Source organism: Lutra lutra, chromosome 5 (assembly GCF_902655055.1).
Source record: "Lutra lutra chromosome 5, mLutLut1.2, whole genome shotgun sequence".
Taxonomy (NCBI): Eukaryota; Metazoa; Chordata; class Mammalia; order Carnivora; family Mustelidae; genus Lutra; species Lutra lutra.
This window is the reverse complement of record NC_062282.1, coordinates 78,940,123-78,953,236: the sequence shown is the minus strand read 5'-3', so window position 1 is coordinate 78,953,236 and position 13,114 is coordinate 78,940,123. Positions and strand designations below refer to the sequence as shown.

Genomic DNA, 13,114 nt, shown 5'->3' with positions numbered 1-13,114 from the left:
TACAAATAGGGTTTCCTGGGGGCATCTGGGTGACTCGGTTAAGCGATTGCCTTGGGCGCAGGTCATGATCTCAAGGTCCTGGGATCAAGTCCTGTGTTGGTCTCCCTACTTAGTGAGGAGTCTGCTTCTCCCTCTGTCCCTCCCCACTGCTTGCTCTCTCTCTCTCCTCTGTCTCTTTCAGGTACTAATACCCTGCCTTCATGTTCCCTTGATATACGGAGTTATATTACTTACTGCAAGGGTCAAGGCAAGTACTAGCTAATTGGGAAGGTAATCTTACTGTCTTTTCTATCTTTTTATTCTTAACACTCCTGTGTTTACAAAATACTACCCAAATGTTGGGTTATTCTTTGGACCGTAGTCATTTTACTGGGCTTGATGAGAAAATATTTTCATTAACAGATTCACAGTACCATAGTGTTAGATTTTTATCTGTCCTTTATAAAGATGGTAAATCAGATTCTTGGAGGAACAAACACCATTTCATCCTAATGGTAATTAGTATAGACCAATGATGCTGATCCTGTTTAAGAGAATATAAAATGATGGCTTTAGTATGATAGAGTAACCATGTTATTTATGTCTTTTTGTTAACAATTTGATAATTTTGGGGGGACACCTGAGTGGCTCATTCGGTTAAGCATCTGCCTTTGGCTCAGATCATGATCCTGGAGTCCTGGGATTGAGCCCCACATTGGGCTCCCCGCTCAGCGGGAAGCCTGCTTCTCCCTCTTTGCTTGTGTTCCCTCTTTCACTGTCTCTCTCTCTCTCTCTGTCAAGTAAATAAATAAAATCTTATAAAAAAAATTCTGGTAATTTTTAAATATACATAATGCAGTATATGTTGTTAGAAAAGTACAAAAGCTTAATTTCTTAAATGACATGAGTATAATTGGGATTTGGAATCATGACTCTGAGTTTCTTTTTTTTTTTTTTTTAATATTTTATTTATTTATCTGACAGAGCGAGGTCACAAGTAGAGAGGCAGGCAGAGAGAGGGCGAAGCAGGCTCCCTGCTGAGCAGAGAGCCCCATGCGGGGCTCAATCCCAGGACCCTGAGACCATGACCCGAGCTGAAGGCAGAGGCTTTAACCCACTGAGCCACCCAGGTGCCCCCATGACTATGAGTCTTATCTGTTTTTTTTTTTTTTTTTGTTGTTGTTTTTTTTAAGATTTTAAAATTACTTTTAAGTAATCTTTACACCCAGTGCAGGGCTTGAACTTACAAGCCTAAGATCAAGAGTTGCACACTCCACCAACTGAGTCAGCCAGGCACCTCTCATCTGTCTTTGTTTTTTTTTTTGTTTTTTTTTGTTTTTTTTTTTAAAGATTTTATTTATTTATTTGACAGAGAGATCACAGGCAGGCAGAGAGAGAGGAGGAAGCAGGCTCCCCGCTGAGCAGAAAGCCCAATGCGGGGCTCGATCCCAGGACTCCGAGATCATGACCCGAGCCGAAGGCAGCGGCCCAACCCACTGAGCCACCCAGGCGCCCCTGTTTTTGTTTTTTTTTTTAAAGATTTTATTTATTTATTTGACAGACAGAGATCACAAGTAGGTAGAGAGGCAGGCAGAGAGAGAGGAAGGGAAGCAGGCTCCCCGCTGAGCAGAGAGCCCGATGCGGGACTCGATCCCAGGACCCTGAGATCATGACCTGAGCCGAAGGCAGTGGCTTAACCCACTGAGCCACCCAGGTGCCCCTCTCATCTGTCTTTGTAAAAATAATTTTCTTTTTGAAATGTACAACATTGCTACAGTGGGAACATAGAAGTTGTTTTTTGTTATTTTTGTTTTGTTTGAGAAAATTCAATTTTAGTTAAAGTTGAGTTACAACATTATTGATTGAGGAAATATGTTCTAAAGAGTGAAAAAAAATACTTCCTGTAATTTTTGCTCACTTTTTTTGAAGTAAGAATGGTATAATTTATGGAGTTTTTTTTGCTTTTAAAAAAATTTTGGATTCAGCTTTCAGATGAGCCTAGAGCTCAATTTCTGACCCTCTTGCCTTACGAATCTCAACGTTTTGGAATCCTTGAAATAACTGTAAGCTTTCAGTGATGTGTTTGAGCGCATTTTGAACACCAGGTTCGTGCTTAGGTTCGCTCCCTTGTTCCAGATGAGGGGCAGTTATTGCTTGAGCCTCATCTGCATTTAGTCTAAAGTCCCCATTAGCTTTTAGACACCCACATGTACTGGGTGACCACTTTCTCTCCTTTATCTTTGACGTCACTACACCTTCCACTACCCTGGTTAACTTAGCAGTGACATAATAACAATAAGAGTAAGGAAACCCAGGACATTCTGGCCTGCATAATGCTGCTTCTGACGCAAAATATTATAATCTCAGGGTTGTGAAATAGCTCTGCAGCCCATGCTATAAATAAAATCTAACAAAACTGTAAAAGTCCCAACTCTTGCACAAAAAATGACAATTTTGGTCAGATAGTGGTTCCTGAAACAAGAAGGAAGAATAGTGGCAAGGGAACTGGTAGGAGGTACTTGTGACATTCTGCAGTTGGCTGAGTTTTGAGACTCTGATGAGAAAATGTTTTGGAGGAGTTCCCATGATTGAGGAAGTTTTACTCTGCCTATTGAAGATCATTTTTTCCATAGCATGGGTGGTAACTGGTAGGCATTTGGCTGGATGTCCATGTTTTGCCCTGAGTACTTCATTTTTGAGGTGGCACCGTTGTGGAAATTATGGGAACCCCTCTTTGGAGGCAATATCAGGTGGACACTATTACATGATAGACAGTGATTCTGTTATGTTTCGAGAGAAGGGCAGGTGAGAGAAGAGCCAGTGATGGGATTTTTTAAAACACATTAAACAAGAATTATACTCAGTGCTGGCATAGCTCAAAATTTAGAATCCATTAAGAAATTAGTCAATTACGGCACATACCTCAATATTATCAAAGCCATCTATGAAAAAACTACCGCAAATATCATTCTCAATGGAGAAAAACTGAAAGCTTTTCCGCTAAGGTCAGGAACACGGCAGGGATGTCCGTTATCACCACTGCTATTCAACATAGTACTAGAAGTCCTAGCCTCAGCAATCAGACAACAAAAGGAAATTAAAGGCATCCAAATCGGCAAAGAAGAAGTCAAACTATCACTCTTTGCAGATGATATACTATATGTGGAAAACCCAAAAGACTCCACTCCAAAACTGCTAGAACTTGTACAGGAATTCAGTAAAGTGTCAGGATATAAAATCAATGCACAAAATCAGTTGCATTTCTCTACACCAACAACAAGACAGAAGAGAAATTAAGGAGTCCATCCCATTTACAATTGCACCCAAAAGTATAAGATACCTAGGAATAAACCTAACCAAAGAGACTAAGAATCTATACACAGAAAACTATAAAGTACTCATGAAAGAAATTGAGGAAGACACAAAGAAATGGAAAAATGTTCCATGCTCCTGGATTGGAAGAATAAATATTGTGAAAATGTCTATGCTACCTAAAGCAATCTACACATTTAATGCAATTCCTATCAAAGTACCATCCATTCTTTTCAAAGAAATGGAACAAATAATCCTAAAATTTATATGGAACCAGAAAAGACCTCGAATAGCCAAAGGAATATTGAAAAAGAAAGCCAAAGTTGGTGGCATCACAATTCCGGACTTCAAGCTCTATTACAAAGCTGTCATCATCAAGACAGCATGGTACTACTGGCACAAAAACAGACACATAGATCAATGGAACAGAATAGAGAGCCCAGAAATCGACCCTCAACTCTATGGTCAACTCATCTTCGACAAAGCAGGAAAGAATGTCCAATGGAACAAAGACAGCCTCTTCAATAAATGGTGTTGGGAAAATTGGACAGCCACATGCAGAAAAAATGAAATTGGATCATTTCCTTACACCACACACGAAAATAGACTCAAAATGGATGAAGGATCTCAATGTGAGAAAGGAATCCATCAAAATCCTTGAGGAGGGCGCCTGGGTGGCTCGGTGGGTTAAAGCCACTGCCTTCGGCTCAGGTCATGATCCCAGGGTCCTGGGATCGAGCCCCACATCGGGCTCTCTGCTCAGCGGGGAGCCTGCTTCCCTTCCTTTCTCTCTGCCTGCCTCTCTGCCTACTTGTGATCTGTCTGTCAAATAAATAAATAAAATCTTTAAAAAAAAAAAAAAATCCTTGAGGAGAACACAGACAGCAACCTCTTCGACCTCAGCCACAGCAGCATCTTCCTAGGAACATCACCAAAGGCAAGGGAAGCAAGGGCAAAAATGAACTTTTGGGATTTTATCAAGATCAAAAGCTTTTGCACAGCAAAGGAAACAGTTAACAAAACCAAAAGACAACTGACAGAATGGGAGAAGATATTTGCAAATGACATATCAGATAAAGGGCTAGTGTCCAAAATCTACAAAGAACTTAGCAAACTCAACACCCAAAGAACAAATAATCCAATCAAGAAATGGGCAGAGAGGGGCGCCTGGGTGGCTCAGTGGGTTAAAGCCTCTGCCTTCAGCTCGGGTCATGATTCCGGGGTCCTGGGATTGAGCCCCGCATCGGGCTCTCTGCTCGGCGGGGAGCCCGCTTCCTCGTCTCTCTCTCTGCCTGCCTCGCTGCCTACCTGTGATCTCTGTCAAAAAAAAAAAAAAAAAAAAAAAAAAAAAAAATCTTTAAAAAAAAAAAAAAAGAAATGGGCAGAGGACATGAACAGACATTTCTGCAAAGAAGACATCCGGATGGCCAACAGACATATGAAAAAGTGCTCCACATCACTCAGCATCAGGGAAATACAAATCAAAACCACAATGAGATATCACCTCACACCAGTCAGAATGGCTAAAATTAACAAGTCAGGAAATGACAGATGCTGGCGAGGATGCGGAGAAAGGGGAACCCTCCTACACTGTTGGTGGGAATGCAAGCTGGTGCAACCACTCTGGAAAACAGCATGGAGGTTCCTCAAAATGTTGAAAATAGAACTACCCTATGACCCAGCAATTGCACTGCTGGGTATTTACCCTAAAGATACAAACGTAGTGATCCGAAGGGGCACGTGCACCCGAATGTTTATAGCAGCAATGTCTACAATAGCCAAACTATGGAAAGAACCTAGATGTCCATCAACAGACGAATGGATAAAGAAGATGTATATATATACAATGGAATACTCTGCAGCCATCAAAAGAAATCTTGCCATTTGCGACGACGTGGATGGAACTAGAGGGTATCATGCTTAGCGAAATAAGTCAATCGGAGAAAGACAACTATCATATGATCTCCCTGATATGAGGGAGAGGAGATGCAACATGGGGGGTTAAGGGGGTAGGAGAAGAGTAAATGAAACAAGATGGGATTGGGAGGGAGACAAACCATAAGTGACTCTTAATCTCACAAAACAAACTGAGGGTTGATGGGGGGAGGGGGTTTGGGAGAGGGGGGTGGGGTTATGGATATTGGGGAGGGTATGTGCTATGGTGAGTGCTGATAAGTGTGTAAACCTGGAGATTCGCAGACTTGTACCCCTGGGGATAAAAATATATGTTTATAAAAAATAAAATTAAAAAAAAAGAAATTAGTCATTTATTTTGTAGTGAAATATAGCATTTAAGATAAAAAAAGAGGCGCCGGGGTGGCTCAGCGGGTTAAAGCCTCTGCTTTCTGCTCAGGTCATGATCCTAGGGTCCTGGGATCAGGCTCTCTGCTCAGTGGGGAAACCTGCTTCCCCCCTCTCTCTCTGCGTGCCTCTCTGCCTACCTGTGATCTCTGTCTGTTGAATAAATAAAATCTTTAAAAAAAAAAACACCTTAAAATACATAGAGCTTAATACAAATTGACATGCATCAGGCTCTCCCACTCTTTTCTTCCCTTAATCACAGTGCCATGCCTGCCCCTTCCTATAGCTACAACCCTAATTTTTGTGATAGGTATTAACTTTTTCCTTTAAGTTTTCACTTAAATTCCTTTTAGTTAACGTACAGTGTACTGGTGCACCTGCTTGGCTCAGGTCATGACACCAGGGTCCTGGGATCGAGCCGCACGTTGAGCCCCATGTCGTGTTCCCTGCTCAATGGGGAGTTTGCTTCTCCCTCTGCCCCTCCCCCTGCTCATGCTTTCTCTCTCTCTCTCAATAAATGAAATCCTCAACACCCCCCCCCCCAAAACCCAAACCATACAGTATACCCTTAGTTTCAAGTGTACCATATAGTGATTTAGCACTTCCATACGTCACAGGTGCTCATCACAAGGGTACTTCTTAATCCCCATCACCTGCTTAACGCATCCCTTCACCCACCTCCCTTCTGGTAACAATCAGTTTGTTCTTTATAGGTAAGAGTCTGCTTCTTGGTTTGCCTCTTTTTTTTTTTTTTTTTTAAGATTTCATTTATTTATTTGACAGAGAGAGATCACAAGTAGACAGAGAGGCAGGCAGAGAGAGAGAGAGAGGGAAGCAGGCTCCCCGCTGAGCAGAGAGCCCGATGCGGGCCTCGATCCCAGGACCCTGAGATCATGACCTGAGCCGAAGGCAGCGGCTTAACCCACTGAGCCACCCAGGCACCCCATTTCATTTTTTTTAATGGCTGAATAATATATACCATATCTTTATCCAGTCATCCGTTGGTGGACATTTGGGCTGTTTTCATAATTTGGCTCTTGTAGGTAATGCTGCTGTAAGTATCAGGGTGCATGTATCCCTTTGAATTAGTATTGTTTTGTTCTTTGGGTAAATACCTAGTTGAGTGATTGCTAAATTGTAGTTTTATTTTTAACTTTCTGAGGCATCGCCGTATTGTTTCCCGGCATAACTGCACCAGTTTGCATTCCCACTAACATTGTGTGAGGGTTCTTATTTCTTTGCATCCTTGCCAACACCTGTTGTTTCTTGTGTTTTTGATTTTAGTCATTTTGACAGGTGTGAGGTGATCTCTCATTGTAGTTGTGATTTGCATTTACCTGATGAGCGATGTTGAGCCCTTTTTAGTATGTCTGTTGGATGTCTGTATGTCTCTTTTGGAAATATGTCTATTTATGTCTTCTGCCTGTTTTTTAATTGGATTATTCATTTTTGGGGTGTTGAGTTTAACAAGTTCTTGATATATTTTATTTATTTATTTTAGAGAGGGAGAGAATGTGCCTGAGCAGGGCCTGGGGCAGAGAGAGAGAGAATCCCAAGCAGATTCCCTGCTAAGCATGGAGTACAGTGCTGGACTCAGTCTCACGACCCCAAGATCATGACCTGAGCTGAAATCAAGAGTCAGGTGCTTAAGTGGGTGAGCCACCCAGGTGTCCTGGCTGCCTTTTACTTTTGTTGATAGATTCCTTCTCTGTGCAGAAGCTTTTTATTTTGATGAAGTCCCAATAGTTTATTTTTGCTTTTGTTTCCCTTACCTCAGGAGTTATAATTTAGAAAGAAGTTGCTATGTCTGATGTCAAACAAGTTACTGCCTTTGTTCTCTTCTAGGACTTTATGGTTTCAGGTCTCACCTTTTGGTGTTTAGTCCATTTTGAATTTATTTTTTAAAAAAGATTTTATTTATTTATTTGACAGAGATCATGAGTAGGCAGAGAGGCAGGCAGAGAGAGAGGAGGAAGCAGGCTCCCTGCCGAGCAGAGAGCCCGATGCGGGACTCGATCCCAGGACGCTGGGATCATGTCCTGAGACAAAGGCAGAGGCTTTAACCCACTTAGCCACCCAAGTGCCTCCATTTTGAATTTATTTTTGTGTATAGTGTAAGAAAGTGGTCTAGTCTCAGTCTTTTGCTTGCAGCTATCTAGTTTTCCCAGCACCATTTTTTGAAGAGATAGTCTCTTCCCATTACATATTCTTTCCTGCTTGTTGAAGATTAATTGACCATATAATTATGGGTTCATTTCTCAGTTTTCTTTTTTTTTTTTTAATATTTTATTTATTTGTCAGAGAGAAAGGAGCGAGAGCGAGCACAGGCAGACAGAGTGGCAGGCAGAGGCAGAGGGAGAAGCAGGCTCCCTGCCAAGTAGGGAGTCCAGTGTGGGACTCGATCCCAGGACGCTGGGATCATGACCTGAGCTGAAGGCAGCTGCTTAACCAACTGAGCCACCCAGGTGTCCCGATTTCTCAGTTTTCTATTGTGTTCCATTGATCTGTGTGTCTGTTTTTGTGCTAGTACCATACTATCTTGATGACTACAGCTTTGTAGTATAACATGAAGTCTGGAGTTGTGATGCCTCCAGCTTTTCTTTCTTTTCTTTCTTTCTTTTTTAAAAAATGATTTTATTTATTTATTTGACAGAGATGACAAGCACACAGAGAGGCAGGCAGAGAGAGGGGGGGGGAAAGCAGGCTCTCCACTGAGCAGAGAGCCCAGTGCACGGCTCGATCCCAGGACCCTGAGATCATGACCTGAGCCAAAGGCAGAGGCTTAACCCACTGAGCCACCCAGGCGCCCTTACTTTTCTTTTTCAAGATTGCTTTGGTTATTTGGGGTCTTTTGTGGTTCCATACAAATTTTAGGATTGTTTGTTCTAGCCCTGTGAAAAATGTTGTTAGTGTTTTGATAGGGATTGTATGATTGTGTAGATTGCTTTGAGTAGTATGGACATTTTAACAATATTTGTTCTTGCATCCATGAGCATGGAATGTCTTTCCGTTTCTTGTGTCATCTTTAATTTCTTTCATCAGTGTTAAGGTTTCAGAGTACAGGTCTTGTACCTCTTTGGTTAGGTTTATTCCTAGGTATCTTACTGTTTTTGGTGCAATTGTATTCTTTTCCTTTCTCCTTTTTAAAAATTTTACTACCTATATATACCTCCACCCCCCAAACAGTGTATTTTACTTTCGTTTGTTCTTGCACTTCATATGAACAAAATCACTGTATATGTATTTTTTGCCTCCTTTTGATCACCATTGTGTTTGTGAAGTATGTCTGTGTTACTCGAGATTGTGATTTGTTCATTTTCATTGCTGTATGGTATTCCGTTATGTAGAGTTACCACAATTTATCTTCATAGATAGTCCATTTTTATTCTTAACAAGTCAAGATGTTTAATAGAATGTACAATTTATCTTTAGTCATTTGCAGCCTCTGCTGCTCTGACCCAAGACTTTGAGTACTAAAGTATAAAATGTCTGTACTCTTAAAATTAGCTTGATGGTGTCCCACCTCCAGCTAGGTCACTAGACCCTCTGAGTGGCCTTTTTGTTGTTAAAAAAAAACAATTGCAAGTTAGTAAATTCATCTCTGATCCATGTTTTGACTTGGAGAGTCCTGAGTGATGTTTCTCTTGCCGTCCCATACTTTGGGATTTCAGATATGAATACTTATCTCTTTATAGAATTCATTTGCATTCTCAACATTTATAAAAATGGATGTTTGTTTTAAAATAGTTTTTAGTTATTTAAGACTTAAATCTAAAAGAGCCTGATGGTTGGAAGCCTTAAAGTTTGTAGTGAACTATATATATTCTCTCTGTCCTGGTGTCTTAAGGCTTAATGTAGCTGCATAATCTTCCTCTTTGGCTTTTGGAGAAAGACAAGTCTGAAAAAGCCCAATATGCTCTTTTTCTGGTTGAGTATTCTTTTTTGGTTATTATCAATATTTTCAGTGCCTCTGTCAGTGTATATGTTTTGTTATGATCCAAGTTCTAATATTTACCCAATGTAAACTGATGTATTTCACTTCCTTATTAGAAATATTTCAGTTCAGGGATGCCTGGCTGTCTCAGTCAGTATAACATGTGACTCTTTATTTCAGGGTTGTCAGTTTGAGTCCTACCTTGGGGATAGAGTTTACTTAAAAAATAATATTTCAGCTCTGGTGAGAACTCAGATGTGATCCTTTTCAAATAGATTTGGCCTGTTAACTGGACAGTCTTCCTTATTTGTAAAATATATATTACAAATATTTTACACATAACACCGCTCTGATTTCATCTGTTGACTGATATGTGTGTCTTCATTTTATAGTTAAGGTAAAAGAAGGATTTGCATTCCAGTTAGACTTGAGTTAAACTTTCTGCATCTTCAGTCTGTTAATCTTTTATTCTAGAATGCATTCCCAGGGTGCCTTGATTTCCTTCTTAGAATATTTGTCTATATCCACACCAGACTATCCCTTTAAGTGCTTCAGAAGGTTGTTGACTGACCTCAGGTTTCACTACTTTGTATTTTTTGTGATCTGACTTTTCTCTGTGCCTAACCATGATTATTTGTCTTTATCCTCCTCCCTCCCATGCGTGAGAGTTCCTGCAGTCACTTTCAGCCTGTCTAGAGAATGATATCTTTGATGAGGTAGACTTTGAATTTCCTTTCATGTTACTGCATGCCTCCCTGCTCTTGTATCTAGATGGTAACGGGTAGTTAATCAGTATATTTTCTTTACTCTAGATTCTGACTCTGCTCAGTCCTTACAAGCACAGGTCTTCCCTAACCCGAAGTAATAGATACTGTCCAGAGGAAGTGAGTTGTTCGAAACTCAGTGTGGACAGGCCACACCTGTATTAATGAGCACACTCTGCATGTCAGCTCAAAAGAACAAGATCCATACTGATATTTGAACCATAAATAGAGATCTCCAAGTCTACTAGATTTACAACAGAGCATTCATTACCCTAGATTCCTAATTTAAATACCTTCTGCTGAGTTAGGACTTCTGAATTCTACCCCTCGCTGTACTCTAAGCTTCAGTGTTCTCATCTATAAAATGAGAGGTTGGATTAGAAGATATGTATGGGCAATTCTGTTAAATTTATCATTATAACCTTGGTATTCTTCTGAATTGACACTTGAAGAGCAAAAATGCCCTCTTAAAAAAAGATGGAAGGAGGCAAAACAAAACAAAAACCAGTTTCCTTTCATGTCCAGATTTAATTTAAGAAGTTAATTGGAATCCTTTTCTTTGAAGGTAAAATAAAAGTAGTTTTTCTGCTCACAGCTTTGCCATTTAAAATGTAGTAAAAGGTAACAACATTTCTTTTGATATCTTTGTAGTAGTTGCTTAAATTAACAGTAATTGCTTGTGATAGCTTAAGGTATATATTGGGCATTACCTGTTTTAGAGATACTTTTGGATGGAGCTGTATTATTAATCCCACATATGTAAGTTAAAATAACAGACCCAGGAAGACATCATTTTATTCATTTGTAGAGCTTTATTCTATACTGTCTTATAAAATACATCATACTTAGAATAGTGGCAAAAAATGTTCAGAAAGTGTTCATAAATCATAAATTCCTGAACATACATGGACATTTTACCTTACTAAACAATAAAAAAGTATTTTTATGAATTTTAATCTGCTGATGCAGATAGTTCTACTATGTTATCCCTTTTGTTTTTTCATTTTTTCTGAGAATTTTTAGTACATTATTTCGTTTATAAATAGAGTGTCTGTGGGCAGTGCTTTCTTCCTAATTTTGATTACTTAGAGGAGTTTCTCCTACCTCACTTAAGCTTATTTCAATTCTTTCACCTGTCGCCAGGGTAATAAAAATATTTGAATTCCATCACTATTCATGAAGCCATTCTTTTGGGTACATAATTATCTTGTGAGGGAATTCTTCCAAAATGGACACAGATGCATTTTACTCCTAACTTTTGTGTAAAACAACTTAGTTCATTTTATTCTGCTTTTGTTTTTAAGAAAACACATGTGAGGGTGGAACAGTCCTCCAGATCAGGAAGCATTATCGGTTTCCACTGATGTTTTATATGGACTCTGTTTTTATGTGAGACTCTAAAAGCTCAAACTCTGCATGATGCTATGAAGACATGGAAAATGATTCTTTCTTAGGGTTGGAGGAAGTGATGACTAGTGTTTTTTTGCTGGTAGTATCTGATAATCCCCCCTCCCTTTAGCTATTCTAGGCATGTTTAGTTGTCAGGCGTTGTCGGACTAAATTGCTAAAAATAATAAATAAGGGGGAGGCTGTTCTAAGGCCAGATCTTGCCGCTGTCTGTAATCTGTTTAATTTAGTTCCTAGGGAGAAAGGGCAAAAGGAACATGGTGCCATTCTCACTGAATGGATTTTTTGTTTAAAGTGCTGACAAGAACATTGTTTGAGCTCTCCTTTTTCCTAAGCCCCAGTGGGCTTACGCACCCACATCCACTTGCAGAGTACAGCCAGCGCTGGGGGACTCAGAGCATGCTCCAGTCAGTAGTTATGCTAGAGGTTAACCAGGTGATTGTGGTCTTTTCCTGGTCTTTTAATGTGGCTTTTGGCAGTGGAAATGCACAGTTAGTGTGTGAGAGAGAGTGAGAAGGAGAGAAGGGTGATTACAGATGGGGGAATGAGTGTGAGAATAAAGAAATCTTTCTGTTCAGTCCTTTTCCCTAACTCCTTGTTCAGAGAGTCAGGTTGTTTGATGAAATTACCACATGGTTGAGCCCGGTATACCTGTCAATTTTAACTCACAGCACCAGCATGAAGTTCTACTTGGATCTGGCTCTTGACCTCTCTTTGCTTTCAGTTTTTTCTAATAATAGAAATAACTTTCTATAAAGTAGACATAGCAATCTAGTACTTGTTTGTAAAGCAAAGGAATTCACACAGGAATGATTTACATGCCTTTCCTGTCCCTTGCTATGTATTTGCCAGTGGTGGACCAAAGTTTCAGTTATATTGTGGTATTCTGCAGTTTATGTGGACACACCTGAGGGATTATTGATTTGTATATTCTTAGGTTGCTTACTGATCTCTGTATCTGAAGTTGTATCCAAAATCCCTTCCTTTGTATACTTTTTTTGTTTTGGGGGGTGTGGGGGAAGGTGGTCTGAACCTGACCACTTTTTAAGCACCAAAGAAAGAAATGGATTGGTTTTATTATTTGGGGGGAAATGTCTTGGGGAAGCCTCTATTAATGTTGAGCTTTAGGTGTTTACCTAAAGCTTTGGGATCTGAGCACTTGGACACTGCAGGCTTTGGGAATGCTTACTTTTAGACATTTCCTAAGTCACCAACCTGCTCTACTCTCTAACTTAATAAAATCATGATTTTAACTGAACTAAAGGTTCTCAGATATAGAATTTAGAACACAGTCTTCAGGATTATCTGGGATCTGTATATATGATAAAGTCTTGTGATTCATGTAGAATGACATATCTGGAAGTGCTTTAAATATTTTAAAGTGGTTCAAAACAGATAAGATTTGTGGTTGAGTTTA

At 39.9% G+C, this 13,114-nt stretch overlaps 1 protein-coding gene across 2 annotated transcripts in view; it reads left to right on the top strand.

The window, feature by feature from the left end:
* PFDN1 (prefoldin subunit 1) overlaps positions 1-13,114 on the top strand; it is a 70,580-nt gene that overhangs the window by 39,311 nt on the left and 18,155 nt on the right. Inside the window, exon 4 of one of the 2 annotated variants that reach the window (XM_047730743.1) lies at positions 182-247. The exons of the other annotated variant lie outside the window; for it this stretch is intronic. Coding sequence (XP_047586699.1) covers positions 182-247 — 66 coding nt within the window. The remainder of the gene's footprint in view (positions 1-181; positions 248-13,114) is intronic. 2 annotated transcript variants of the gene reach the window in all.